Source organism: Amphiura filiformis, chromosome 9, assembly GCF_039555335.1.
Source record: "Amphiura filiformis chromosome 9, Afil_fr2py, whole genome shotgun sequence".
Lineage (NCBI taxonomy): Eukaryota > Metazoa > Echinodermata > Ophiuroidea > Amphilepidida > Amphiuridae > Amphiura > Amphiura filiformis.
Window position 1 is genome coordinate 29,154,926 of NC_092636.1, and position 16,000 is coordinate 29,170,925.

The 16,000-nt window shown below is 34.8% G+C and overlaps 1 protein-coding gene across 4 annotated transcripts in view; it reads left to right on the forward strand.

Annotated features, from left to right (window-relative positions):
* Window positions 1-16,000, forward strand: part of LOC140160833 (zonadhesin-like) — a 55,196-nt gene that overhangs the window by 22,108 nt on the left and 17,088 nt on the right. For 2 of the 4 annotated variants that reach the window (XM_072184145.1, XM_072184146.1), the window contains exons 7-10: window positions 1,099-1,380; window positions 3,388-3,555; window positions 10,184-10,366; window positions 13,562-13,744. In XM_072184145.1, the coding sequence (XP_072040246.1) occupies window positions 1,099-1,380; window positions 3,388-3,555; window positions 10,184-10,366; window positions 13,562-13,744 (816 nt within the window). The remainder of the gene's footprint in view (window positions 1-1,098; window positions 1,381-3,387; window positions 3,556-10,183; window positions 10,367-13,561; window positions 13,745-16,000) is intronic. The other 2 variants (XM_072184147.1, XM_072184148.1) reach the window with 1 other exon arrangement.

The window sequence follows — 16,000 nt, forward strand, 5'->3', positions numbered from 1 at the left end:
ATTGATTGGTTAATTTGTATCTAGCTATTTCATTTCTTTTTGTCCATTATAAACTACAATGCAGCACATTAAAACGGTCCAAAAAATGTGTCTATTTGTAAAATCTCAATTATCTCAGTGACGCGTGAACGGATTTTGGTGTTTTGTGCGTCATTTTAAACAAGAAATGTCAAGGTTTCTGAATCTTTAAAAAGTTTTGATTTTACTGCCGACATTTTAAGTTACATTCCCCAATCCACAGGGCCTATTTGTATTGAGACACCCTGTAGAACTACTATATAATTTGCAATTAGTGCATATTATATAGTAAACAGTAAAAAATCAAAACCAATCAATGAAGAGACGTCCCAGCAAACACAAATTGTTTTACAGAAAACGTTTAAATGTCGTATTATATAAAGGGTATAAAACGTTTTAATAACATTCCAAAAACATTTTGAAAACTTGATACAAAACATTCTAAACAGAATGTTATTTTGGGGTTGAAAAAATATTTTGCAAAAAATGTTTGCCCAAAATATGTGCAAGAACGTTTTAGAAACGTTTTCATGACCTATATAACCCGACATTTTATATAACCGACATTTAAATGTTATTAAAACGTTTTGAAAAACATCTTAAGAACATTTCTGTGTTTGCTGGGGTTACCCTGTTTACAAGGGGAAAACATCCTGGCGGACATTCTATCCGGGATGGGCTGGAAAATATCCAGCATTGAAAGTGGGGGACATGTGGTAACTTTTGCCCCAATGTGTCGGTCGGTATTCCAGCGCAATGAATGTCAGTAGGAGCAAAGACAGAAGAAATATCTTTTATTACTGGTGATATTTTGAAAAAATAAGCAGGTATTGTTTACATAATTTTGTAACAGAATAAATATTAATAATATATTTATCAGTGGCGGCACCAGGAATTTTTTTCGGGGGTATGGGGGGAGCAAAGCAAATTTCAGGGGTGGGGGCAAAATCGACAAATTGTGCACAAAATTGCCGCAAAAAGTGGAAATTTACGTGTGTTTTTTTTTTGGGTGTGCTACCCCCAGTAGCGCCGCCACTGACAATATTAATTTTATCAATTCTTTGAATTTATAATATGCAGATGAAGCTTTGACATATGTTTGCGAACACGAGACAATGGATCTAAAATGCGAAGGACAATTCATTTATGTGACATCGGCTCTCTATGGTCGACAAGATTCAATTAAGTGTCCTTCCTCAGCAATCACGACAACGGCCTGTGCTGCTGAAAATTCACTTGAAGTAGTACAAAATCTCTGCAATGGGAAAGAAACGTGTCAAGTACAGGCTAGTAATGGTGTGTTTGGTGATCCCTGTGGTGGTACTGTGAAATACCTTGAAATCAACTATAGTTGTGTGACGGGTATGTACTCTCTTTGTTACTTTTTCTGACCAAATCGGGTAACGCCATGTTTCGTCTGAATATAAACGCGATTACATTTTCATCTTAAAGGTGTGATCCTAGTATTCACTTTTTATGACATTTTTCAGAAGATATCCATTTAAAAAAGCTTATTCCCAAAATTTCAGTTGAAGCCTATTTTGTGTTTGCGAGTTATGCATGATGTACCACACTGCACCATAGGCCATTGTTCTGTGCACCATAGGGCATTGTTCTGGTGTACCAGAACGTAATTCCAATTTGACGGTTTTTTTGCTAAACGACTTAATCTACAAGAGATTTTTGTACATATATATTATGTAGCCAGCGGTTTCCAATGCTATATAAATCTTTTAGAAAAGTGGGGTATGAGGCTACGGATCACACAATGCCTCTTTAAATGGAAACATCTCACGATCGTAATATATGCCGGTCTTCTTTCTGATCTTAACATGGGGGTGTGAAAACAAATCTAGTCTGTTTTGAGGTTGGTTCTCGTGGCCTGGTCAGTAAGGATAACGTTTCTCGTTTGCGTTCCATTTTCAACTTTTGCAAAGCTACATTCACCAAAAACGTCACCAAAGACATTTCTAAACTAGCTTTGTTGGGCTCATACAGTATTTGCAATTGTAGGAAAGAACCCTTGTGGGATGACCTCGAATATCTCATATTGAACATTGTTTAATCATGTTTGTTGGCTCTTTTAAATGATTTTTATGCATTTGTATGTAATTGTTTGTTTTTGCTTCGTTTTCCCTGCATTGGTCCATACTGTTGTTTTGCACTGGCATGGTGGCCATGTCCTGGTTTTTGTGTGTGCTTTTTAACCTTGTTTGGTCATAAAGTAATATGATGACTAATAGAGTGACCAGAATGAATTGACCTTTAAGTAATATTGTTTTGGTAGACCATGAATGCGGCATTGATACGTGTTATCCTTATTATCAATGAATTCAACTGACTACTACCAGCAATATTATATGATTTTCAAATTGCCTTCTGATCCTGAGGCCTAGAGTTGGAGTCTCTTTGAAGCCGGTTCATTCCCTTAGCCAATGCGCATCATAATGGCGCTGTTAGTCTGGCTGTTAGAGTGGCAAGTTTTCCGTATGACGGAAAAACGGACAAATTCACGGAATTTAAGAAAAAAACGGAAAACACGGAAATTCGCGGAAAACGTGTTTTTTTCCTGAGAACAATAAAAATGAAGAAACAATTATGAGTTGTGAGGTTGAAATAATGAAAATGAAGTCCGTCTTCAAAGATTCCAGGCTTAAAACAACTAAAAAGATAATGCAAGTAACTTCTTTTTACCCCGAATGTGAACACAGAATTGAAATTGAATCACGGAATTTAGTATTTTAAACCACGCACGGAAAATCGCGGAATTCGGTATTTTAAATCACGGAAAACTTGCCACTCTAGTTAAGACCAACCTTAAGTAATAATATGTGATTCGCATAAATATATCAGTATTTTTGAGCTTATTTTGTTAGTTTTCACTGATCACATTATAAATAAGACGTAAGACGAACAGCCATATGAACACAGTTTATACGTCAATAACACACATGCACGAGACGTGTTAGCTATCACTCAATCTCCCGATTTAATATAAAAACTTAAAATGTATTGTAATTATTAAAGCACTTCAGGCTTACTCATTAACGTATTTTTATTAAACCGTTGGGCATTGCAATAATACGAAAAGTAGGAATTCAAGAAAAATTGAGGGCGTCGCCGAGACATGGTAGCCATCACTCGATCGGTAAAATCGGAATAAAAGAGATGTCCGGATTTGATATAAAAACTTAAAATTTACTGTATTAAAGCACTTCAGGCTAAGTCTTTCACATAGTATTTTAGTACACCATTTGGGCATTATAATAATACAAAAAGTAGAAATTCAAGAAAAATTGAGGGTGTCGCTGTGGAGCAAATCATTTATTATGGCTTTAACAAACTTCCTTTACTTATTTTATATACTAGATGTATGCCCTGCTGGTGTACCGGTAGTGAGGTGCGTGGCTGACCCATGTACGGTGACATCTTGTACCAAGTATCCCGATGTTACTTGTCAGGCCAATTACTGTGGTGGTTGCAATGCTGAATTCTATGATACCAATGGAATCAAACTAACACCAGAACAATGTGAAGGTAAATTAGTAAGTTGTAGAAGGTCATTGTAGGGATCCTATGAGGTCATAACAGAGTACTTTGTTTCGCCTCAAGTTTGTTAGTGGCATAGATGGGTATTTCGATGTTTTTTGTATCAAATCGCGTGCGCACAGCCGCACCCCTTCCCCCTTCCGAGGACCTGGAAAAAAAGTCCAAATGTGTGTGTGTCCTCGGTGTGTCGGTGGGTTGTTATGTCAAGTGCTTAAGAGGTCGGTAATACTGAATAAATTCGATTCCGGTTAACACTACGAGGACATTAAGCTACCTCATTTTTCACCGTTTAACAAGGTTTGCGTAGCGATGACGCGTGTTTAGGTCCTCGGTAAAAAATGTCCTCGGTGTGTCGGTGTGTTGTTATGTCAGAGTCATCGGAAGTATTTGTAATGCAAACTCCCGCACACCAACCTCATTCCAAAGAGTGTGTATGCAATACTCGCATGTGCATACAACTGCAATTAGCCCATTAAGCCCCTCTGGGAGCCAATCGGTCCTACGTTTGTTTTGCAACTGCTCGTCCCGAGGCTTTCCCTCACGACGGAAAAAAAATGTGGAGAAGGGGTGCATCTATCGACTTAGCCGGAACATTTTGTCTATGCAGAGGCGTTATAAACAATTTTCGTTTGAAATTTCTTTTTGCATAGATCAGTCTTTCCTTATGGAGGAATTTCTTTAATTTCCTGGTCATTTGTCGGGCTAAAACTTGAATAGCATAGAAAAGCCCGGATGTTCAATTCTCACTGCACGGATTTTTAATATCACTGCACGAACGAAATAGCCCCTGATCCTTCGTGAAGTCCAACGTCAAAAATCGTACAACACTCATCTCGGTACTCTTCTATACCCCTTGAAACGACGGTGAGAGATGTACGGTGGTTTGATGGTAAACCGTTCAGTGCCGTAGCGTCATAGGGGCGCAGGGAGAGGGCACGTATGATTTGAAAATTGAGAAAAACACATCATTTGAAATTTTCAAGTTTTTTTAAATTTTATTTCATACATTTGGCAATTTCTATGCATCTTAACATATAGTAAACTACTTTTATAATGAAATGAATAACTCTTATTATTGGGCTAAATTAAAAATATTTATAAATAGCGCCCTCATTTTTCACACAAATTTGCAGTTATAGACTAAATAAAAATTACCACAAAAAAGCAAAAATTGTAACATTTGATAAAGAAAAGAAAATCTGAGTTTGAAATAGCAAACAAATAATGTATATATGAGCTGATTGTATTGTAAAGGTTTATAATTAAAATTGTGTAAAGTTTTACATTAATAAATGATCCATACAATAAACAAAAAATAAACTAAAAAGGGAAAACAAAACAAACAGACAAACATGAGGAGCAAACAGAAGCAATTATTAGAACGCTTTAACTGCAGCCTTGGAGGCAGACAAGGTGGAACAAGAGACAACATTTTCAGGTAATCCATTTCACAGCTTGGGTCATAGGTTCAAAGAAACAAAGTGTGAGACGGCAAAAATGTTGATAGAGAACACGGGAATAGTTACAGCAGAGTTGGAACGTGAATGGGGGTGTGAATACATTAGGAGCGTTTGACAGGTCGACAAGAATGTTGAAAGAATCACAATGGACCTCAAGAGAGGGAAGGTTAGTTTGGGAAAGGAGCCTGTCATGAGCCAGGTCCCAAGATTGGAATATGACCTGGTAGGCAAACCTCTGAATAGACAGGTGGTTTGTTAGGGTTTTTTGTGAGTGGGTGTCAGGTTGAGCTGCTAATTCAAGACCTAGACGGTCCACGATTCCGATGAATCAGGCCAATCATCCTACGATCCTTCTTACAAATGACATGAATGTCATTATTCCTGCCAAAATAATTTGCTAGCAATGTGAATCCCAAGGAAGACGGTGTCCGTTACTCTGTCTATAGTTGGTTGTTGAGATGTACTTGAAGGTCCGGGTAAGGAATGTTTTGGCAGATGATCATGGCTTTGGTTTTCTTGAACAAAATGTAAATCAAAACGATCACGAATACCAGTGACACACTTGGGAGTTTTTTTCTGTTCCACAGTGCTAATCTTCTTGTTTGTGGTGATTTAAATTTTTATCAAAAAAAAGTATGTGGCATCTCGGTGCAGATTAGTCATACAGTAAAAAACATATTGGGTAAAATTATATCGAATTCTAGAAATACAATTTGCGACTTACATGCGACAGTTGCGCCAGGTAACTCCGAATCAGGCATCGGATTGGTCACGTGACAATTAGATTTTGTTCATAAATTCCAGAACATCAAGCTTACATGGAATTAGATCATCACATTATACGACGTGACCGCTCTATTCACATTCATTCCTCCCAACGATGCTATAAAAGTGGTGAAAGAATATCTCACCAAGGACAAGCCTCTACTATACAGCCTGTCTCGAAAAAATTGTGCAAGTGGAAAGCGCCATCTTTGGCAATTAGAAAATACTGTTGTGACATGATGCTTATATCAACATCAAGGGAGCAGTGCTTGCTTTTAAATACCGTTTGTTTTATTCATTTTGGTTTCGGCAATCCAGAGATCTGCTTCACTGAACAACAAAAAAAAGCACTTTTGTGCCACTTTTAGAAAATTGAATAGAATGTTATATCCAAATATCTGAACTGTACAGTTTCATTTGTAGGATTAAAAATGATTATTAAACAATTGCTCAGTATAAGGATACCCAGCAAACACAAAAACGTTTTAAAAACGTTTTAAATAAGTTATATTATGGTTTTGGATTAGGTTAAAACGTTTTAATAACATTAAAATGTCGGGTTATATATAAAGGTCATGAAAACGTTTTAAAACGTTTTGTATGAAAACACACTACAATAATATTTTTAAAATGTTTTCAAAATGTTATTGTAAACTATTTATGCAAACATTTTTGCCAAATATTAATTCAACTCTTAAATAACATGTTAAAATATTTGCACCCAGCAAGCACAGAAATGTTCTTAAAATAACATTCTGTATAGAATATTTTGTATCAAGTTTTCAAAAATGTTTTTGGAATGTTATTAAAACGTTTTTATAACCTATATATAACCCGACATTTTAACGTTTTTTATAAAACATTTTGTGTGTGCTGGCCAGTAGATTATCAGAAAATTGATGTTATGAAAATGTTTTATACACTTCTTTTATAACCTTTTGCGAATGATGTTCAAAAGTTTTGTGTTTGCTGGGTAAACCCCCGAAGATATATATTTTTAAAGAAAAAGAAATCAACATTTTTAGCAAATGTTATCAAGATTTCCAGTAAATTTGATCAATATCCATAAAAAGGCAATTCAACAGGTTAAGTCATCAACATATTGCTTGTATTAAAATGGTTGGTCTGAACCCTGGAATTATGGAAACTTTCGGGCCTCATAACTTCTACATTGTTGGTCTAAAGTATATAAAAGTATACACATTTAGAATGGCAAAGACTTAATAAGTTCATCTGCTAGGTCAAATTTGGACCAAAATGCCATGTTTTTGGCCCACTTCTTTTTCGTACATCGTAACAAAAAAATTCTTGAGCCAACATTTTTTTTTATTATTAATTTTTAAAAACTAGATAAAAATATCAAGGACACTTTTTTTTAACTTTGAGAAATTTGCACCAAAAATGGTCAAACAATGCTGATTTTTCAAAAAAATCATAAAAAAGCCAGATTTTGGCCAAAATTTCAAATATTTTTGGTGAAATTGGTCAAAATTCAAAAAAATGAAAAAACTGGTCCTAGATATTTTGATCTAGTTTTTAAAAATTAATTTAAAAAAATTTTGGCCTAAGAATTTTTTTTTTTGTTACGATGTATATGGTCAATTCAGCCAAACCGGGACAAAATTCTCTCTGGGGCCATTTTGAAAATGTTTTCCTTTTCAATTCTAGACTTATCAAATGAGACGATCATATCTAGTGAATCATCAGGTGGTAGTGCCATCGGATTGAAAAATAACTTTTCTTGCTAGACCAAATAAAGTGTTAAATGCGCATATGCATGTTACCCACGAATTCAAGGCTTTTTCACCTGTTGTACGCCATAAAATTTTACTTTCTTTAATATCTTTCAATGTTTTATGTGTGGCTCATAAACACTAGAAATCGGTGAAGACTTTGAACGTAAAATAGAATTTTATTACATATATCTACAAAGAAATAATTTGGTTATTACAAATTTTAAGAAAGAACCAGGTGTACAGTTAAGATTGTGTCAATTCTTCGAACTCTTTCCAAAGTGGCTGTCATTTAACATTACTGTATTATTTCGAAAGATTAGAATAAATGCTTCATATAAATATAAAGTTAGATTTTGTATCTCGTCGCAGGATGAGGATCTCGGATGGATTCGTGGGTAACAGCGTGTGGAAAATAGCAATTCCTATTAATTTTTTTCAATAAAAATAAAAAATACTTTTCCGTATGTCAATAATTCAGGCTGCAATGGCACTAAAATGAATTTTAATCAAAATACAAACTACATGGAATATTTAGAATGGATCATTTTGGCATTTTGGGTATAAAAATTTTGAGAATAATGAAGTTGCCAAATTCAAATACACAGAGCAAACAGTTTTATATTATTATTTTAGTAAAATAATTCCATATTTTCATGCAGCAATATTCTATTAACTCGTGTTTGACAGTTCCTATGAACTAAAACACTATCAATACATTGTTAACTATAATTTAAGTAGGGATTCGTGGGTAACCAAAATGTTCGTGGGTAACACATATTTGAAGGTATGTATTGGTAAGCGGCAAAATAGAAAATATTACAGAAGGTTGGAAACCATCATGCGGTTATTCCTCCATTGTGTTTCAATGATTCCCGTTTCTCTAACCAATTGCATTTACCCAAAAAATGGTAAATTAGGATAATCAATCAAAACTTCATGATACAGCTTCAGTATACCTTCAAGAGGACGCTATTAAACAGGACTGTTTTGGAACCTATTTCGCATGTTTTCAAAATGTTAAGATGCATAAGAAACATATAATTTACGAGTAAATCCTTGGATTCGTGGGTAACGCCGAATTCGTGGGTAAAGCAATAAGTACTGTAGTACCGTTTGGGGTTTGCGTTTCTTAGGTGCATAAACTGTAAGTACTGTAAACATTATAGCATACCCATGGCTTGAATATGTGCTGATTTAAACTTAAAATAAACAATCTCCTTGTTTTCAAGGTTAGCATCTATTCGGGATTCGTGGGTAACAAAAGTTTAAACCGTCGTAGATTCTTTTTAAAGCCGTGAACTTATTTTTACGATTTACAATTTTAAGCGCTTGTCAAACTAAATTCAGTGTCCAAAGTCATTAAATATTAATTCAAGTTATAGCAATTATATTTGCTGGACTCGTGGGTAACAGTTGATACGTGGGTAACGTCAAATTTGATTTGATCGAATTTTATGGGTAACACGTATTTGCATAAAATAATCACTTGGACCTCAGAATTATAGAACGAATCTTCGTTTCATGATATAGTCATTTATGGCATATTCACTTAACATTTTCAGAACGATCATTTTATTTTGATACTCGGGTAATTAAATTATTAGCCAAATTGACTTAATGGCCTCTAGAGTCCACAAACTTTGGTGGAATTCAATCGTTTTACATATGATGAGAGATCATGCAAACGTCTTTCTAACGGTAATAATTTCATTTTGATTGAAGGACATTCTATGACATATATGGTGCTTTATCTTTGAATTCGTGGGTAACGCCAATTCATTTAAGCCATCATAACTTGTCCCCTGGTATGACTTGCTAGTAAAGGCCTATATGCACAAAGAGAGCACATTGGACGTGACACGATATGCTCCATCAATAACGTGATTACCTTTATTAATGGCATTTTAAAGTGGAAAGTTAATATAGAGAGAATTTTGTCCCGGTTTCGCTGGAATTGACCATATACGAAAAAGAAGTGGGCCAAAACCCGTTATTTTTGGGATTTGGGGCCAAAAATGGCATTTTGGCCCAAATTTGTACTTTTGTTTGTATACTTTTATATACTTTAGACCAACAATTTAGAAGTTATGGGGCCCGAAAGTTTCCATAATTCCAGGGTTCAGACCAACCTTAACTTAAAACACCTCATCAAATGCATATACCCCATTAGCTTAATTGGTAGAGCATCAGCCTTATATGCTTAAGGTTCCTGGTTCGAATTCCGGTAGGTAAATTAAGGTAAGTGACTTGTATAAAATTAAGCTAGGCAATTTGTATTCGTTGTAAATATTTTCATCTGAAGATACAGACCCGCCATAATCTCAGTGTTCATTCTTTCTCATAATAAGAAGGGTATATTTTCGTATCGTCTATCACTACCGGATAAAAATATCAGGTTTTCTATATCAAATCATTGAATGTGTGAACGCGTACGTTTTCAAGATTTTGTACGCGCTGAACTTTTCACTTTGCATTTGAAGGGGTACGGAAAGTGCGCGAACGCGTAAATTCGTGTGATTTGTGCGTTAAAGTAAACCCAGATGAAACTGCTGTGGATTTTAAATATGGTTCCAAATCATTCCAAAAGTAGCGTATTATTTTTCACATAACAATGTGCACCAAAGAAATCAACCTTCTGTTTGCTTTAAATTACAGCCGAATGTAGTGACGAAGGCGAATCTCTTCCATCTTCTGATCCATGTGAAGTGAATTGCGTGTGCTCTGATGGTAAGCGTGTATGTGCTGTTATGGACTGTTTACCTCCTCCCGATGGTGCTGAAAATTGTGAACCAGAATACATCGATGGAGTATGTTGCCCATCCTTTGAACATTGTAAAGGTATGTGAAAACATCACAAAAAGTAGATACCCTTAGAATTTACAAATTAATTTTACAATATTATATTTACGGTCCACTAAGGCACGTATCTAGATTCACAAAAAAGAGTTACGTTTAATTTTATTTTTTTAACTTGTTGATTTTTACGTCAATCTTCACTTGGGTTGCATGAAACCAAAACCATGCAACATGGTGTAGTGGTTGACACTCTCGTTTTGAATCAGAATTACTGAGTTCGAGACTCAATATCGGCAATTCATTTCTTATTCATTTTAATCCAAAATTTTTACTTTCGTAAATGTGCGCATTGTACTGGAAAAATATATTTTGTGCACTTTTTTTTCTGTAATGGGGCAAATAGAGCCAAAGCGCACCTCGTGGAAAATAAAATTGAGTTCAACGTTCAGGCAGTGTTGCCGTCAGATTGTCTGTTTTTGCTTACGATATTGGCTGTTGCCGCATTAAAAGGAGGTAGACCACCATCGTCTGAAAATTCTAACGTTTGCTAAGGTCGCCCTCAATAGTTTTGAAAATTCGGATTTTTCATCATTGTAATTATAATGATCTAAAATACATTGCACAAATCAAGGCTTGGGGATGTATTTCTGAAAAAATCTGGTTTTAAAAATCTTTTAAAAAAATGTTTTGGCAGATGATCATGGCTTTGGTTTTCTTGGACAAAATGTAAATCAAAACGATCACGAATACCAGTGACACACTTGTGAGTTTTTTTCTGTTCCACAGTGCTAATCTTCTTGTTTGTGGTGATTTAAATTTTTATCAAAAAAAAGTATGTGGCATCTCGGTGCAGATTAGTCATACAGTAAAAAACATATTGGGTAAAATTATATCGAATTCTAGAAATAAAATTTGCGACTTACATGCGACAGTTGCGCCAGGTAACTCCGAATCAGGCATCGGATTGGTCACGTGACAATTAGATTTTGTTCATAAATTCCAGAACATCAAGCTTACATGGAATTAGATCATCACATTATACGACGTGACCGCTCTATTCGCATTCATTCCTCCCAACGATGCTATAAAAGTGGTGAAAGAATATCTCACCAAGGACAAGCCTCTACTATACAGCCTGTCTCGAAAAAATTGTGCAAGTGGAAAGCGCCATCTTTGGCAATTAGAAAATACTGTTGTGACATGATGCTTATATCAACATCAAGGAGCAGTGCTTGCTTTTAAATACCGTTTGTTTTATTCATTTTGGTTTCGGCAATCCAGAGATCTGCTTCACTGAACAACAAAAAAAAGCACTTTTGTGCCACTTTTTAGAAAATTGAATAGAATGTTATATCCAAATATCTGAACTGTACAGTTTCATTTGTAGGATTAAAAATGATTATTAAACGATTGCTCAGTATAAGGATACCCAGCAAACACAAAAACGTTTGAAAAACGTTTTAAATAAGTTATATTATGGTTTTTGGATTAGGTTAAAACGTTTTAATAACATTAAAATGTCGGGTTATATATAAAGGTCATGAAAACGTTTTAAAACGTTTTGTATGAAAACACACAACAATAATATTTTTAAAATGTTTTCAAAATGTTATTGTAAACTATTTATGCAAACATTTTTGCCAAATATTAATTCAACTCTTAAATAACATGTTAAAATATTTGCACCCAGCAAGCACAGAAATGTTCTTAAAATAACATTCTGTATAGAATATTTTGTATCAAGTTTTCAAATATGTTTTTGGAATGTTATTAAAACGTTTTTATAACCTATATATAACCGACATTTTAACGTTTTTTATAAAACATTTTTGTGTGTGCTGGCCAGTAGATTATCAGAAAATCGATGTTATGAAAATGTTTTATACACTTCTTTGTATAACCTTTTGCGAATGATGTTGAAAAGTTTTGTGTTTGCTGGGTAAACACCCGAAGATATATAAAATAAAAAAAAAAGAAATCAACATTTTTAGCAAATGTTATCAAGATTTCAGTAAATTTGATCAATATCCATAAAAAGGCAATTCAACAGGTTAAGTCATCAACATATTGCTTGTATTAAAAGGTTGGTCTGAACCCTGGAATTATGGAAACTTTCGGGCCTCATAACTTCTACATTGTTGGTCTAAAGTATATAAAAGTATACACATTTAGAATGGCAAAGACTTAATAAGTTCATCTGCTAGGTCAAATTTGGACCAAAATGCCATGTTTTTGGCCCACTTCTTTTTCGTAAAAAGTAAAAAAAAAATTCTTGAGCCAACATTTTTTTTTTATTATTAATTTTTAAAACTAGATAAAAATATCAAGGACACTTTTTTTTTAACTTTGAGAAATTTGCACCAAAAATGGTCAAACAATGCTGATTTTTCAAAAAAATCATAAAAAAGCCAGATTTTGGCCAAAATTTCAAATATTTTTGGTGAAATTGGTCAAAATTCAAAAAAATGAAAAAACTGGTCCTAGATATTTTGATCTAGTTTTTAAAATTAATTAAAAAATTACAGCCTAAGAATTTTTTTGTTACGATGTATATGAAAAAGAAGTAATAAAACCCGTTATTTTTAGATTTGGGGCCAAAATGGCATTTTGGCCCAAATTTGTACTTTTGTTTGTATACTTTTATATACTTTAGACCAACAATTTAAAAGTTATGGGGCCCGAAAGTTTCCATAATTCCAGGGTTCAGACCAACTTAACTTAAAAACACCTCATCAAATGCATAAACCCCATTAGCTTAATTGGTAGAGTATCAGCCTTATATGCTTAAGGTTCCTGGTTCGAATTCCGGTAGGTAAATTAAGGTAAGTGACTTGTATAAAATTAAGCTAGGCAATTTGTATTCGTTGTGAATATTTTCATCTGAAGATACAGACCCGCCATAATCTCAGTGTTCATTCTTTCTCATAATAAGAAGGGTATATTTTCGTCGTCTATCACTACCGGATAAAAATATCAGGTTTTCTATATCAAATCATTGAATGTGTGAACGCGTACGTTTTCAAGATTTTGTACGCGCTGAACTTTTCACTTTGCATTTGAAGGGGTACGGAAAGTGCGCGAACGCGTAAATTCGTGTGATTTGTGCGTTAAAGTAAACCCAGATGAAACTGCTGTGGATTTTAAATATGGTTCCAAATCATTCCAAAAGTAGCGTATTATTTTTCACATAACAATGTGCACCAAAGAAATCAACCTTCTGTTTGCTTTAAATTACAGCCGAATGTAGTGACGAAGGCGAATCTCTTCCATCTTCTGATCCATGTGAAGTGAATTGCGTGTGCTCTGATGGTAAGCGTGTATGTGCTGTTATGGACTGTTTACCTCCTCCCGATGGTGCTGAAAATTGTGAACCAGAATACATCGATGGAGTATGTTGCCCATCCTTTGAACATTGTAAAGGTATGTGAAAACATCACAAAAAGTAGATACCCATAGAATTTACAAATTAATTTTACAATATTATATTTACGGTCCACTAAGGCACGTATCTAGATTCACAAAAAAGAGTTACGTTTAATTTTATTTTTTTAACTTGTTGATTTTTACGTCAATCTTCACTTGGGTTGCATGAAACCAAAACCATGCAACATGGTGTAGTGGTTGGCACTCTCGCCTTTGAATCAGAATTACCGAGTTCGAGACTCAATATCGGCAATTCATTTCTTATTCATTTTAATCCAAAATTTTTACTTTCGTAAATGTGCGCATTGTACTGGAAAAATATATTTTGTGCACTTTTTTTTCTGTAATGGGGCAAATAGAGCCAAAGCGCACCTCGTGGAAAATAAAATTGAGTTCAACGTCCAGGCAGTGTTGCCGTCAGATTGTCTGTTTTTGCTTGCGATATTGGCTGTTGCCGCATTAAAAGGAGGTAGACCACCATCGTCTGAAAATTCTAACGTTTGCTAAGGTCGCCCTCAATAGTTTTGAAAATTCGGATTTTTACATCATTGTAATTATAATGATCTAAAATACATTGCACAAATCAAGGCTTGGGGATGTATTTCTGAAAAAATCTGGTTTTAAAAATCTCAGAAAAATTTGTATCAAATATTAATTGAACTTTGGTATGGTTAAAATGTCTCGGGTTGAATCATTACGATCGTCTGACACATTCACGATCTTTAAGCCTGAATGCTTACCGAATGACTCTTAAGTTTTATCATCCTCCCACATGCCAAAACACCCCCCCCCCCCTTTGCATTGCACAAGGCACTTTGGGGGGTAGGGTCCCAATTTGCAAACTTTAAATAACCCATGAATCTACTAATGCCTTTATAGCTTACGACTACTTTGCCACTTTCTTTGATGAGAAAGTCCAAAAGCTCCAAGATAACTTTAAGCAAGGGGTAGACACTTGTATAATGGCATTAAAACATCATAAAAATGAATAACATATAGTAAACTACTTTTTATAATGAAATGAATAACTCGTATTATTGGGCTCAGTTAACTTTAAAATATTTGTAAATAGCGCCCTCATTTTTCACACAAATTTGCAGTTATAGACTAAATAAAAATTACCACAAAAAGGCAGAAAGAAAATCTGAGTTTGAAATAGCAAAAAATATATGTGTATATGAGTGTAATAGCTGATTGTATTGTAAAGATTTATAATAAAATTGTATGTTTTACATTAATAAATGATCCATACAATAAACAAAAAATAAACTAAAAAGGGAAAACAAAACAAACAGACAAACATGAGGAGCAAACAGAAGCTTTAACTGCAGCCTTGGAGGCAGACAAGGTGGAACAAGAGATAACATTTTCAGTGTGAGACGGCTCAAATGTTGATAGAGAGCACGGGAATAGTTACAGCAGAGTTGGAACGTGAATGCGGGTGTGAATACATTAGGAGCGTTTGACAGGTCGACAAGAATGTTGAAAGAATCACAATGGACCTCAAGAGAGGGAAGGTTAGTTTGGGAAAGGAGCCTGTCATGAGCCAGGTCCCAAGATTGGAATATGACCTGGTAGGCAAACCTCTGAATAGACAGGTGGTTTGTTAGGGTTTTTTGTGAGTGGGTGTCAGGTTGAGCTGCTAATTCAAGACCTGGACGGTCCACGATTCCGATGAATCAGGCTAATCATCCGAGGATCCTACTTACAAATGACATCAATGTCATTATTCCTGCCAGGATAATTTGCAAGCAATGTGAATCCCAAGGAAGACAGTGTCCGTTACTCTATCTATAGGTTGGTTGTTGAGAAGGTCCGGGTAAAGAATGTTTTGGCAAAAAATGCAAATCAAAACGATCACGAATACCAGTGCCACAAATTTTTACGTTGAGATTCCTACAGATCGCGATGCCACAAATTTTCTTGATATTCTTCGTACGGTCAAGCTCCGCCAACACGCCATTGACGCAATTATGTGGTGTCTTTGTGTAAATTAGTCATACAGTAAATAACATATTAGGTTATATCGAATTCTGTAAATAAAATTTGCAGCTTACATGCGACAGTTGCGTCCGGTAACTCCGAATCAGGCATCTGATTGGTCACGTGACAATCAGATTTTTTCATAAAAATCCAGAACATCAAGCTTACAGGGAATGGGATCATCCCATCATACGATGTAACCATTTTATTTACATCCGTTCCTCCCGACGATGCTATAAAAGTGGTGAAAGAATATCTCACCAAGGACAA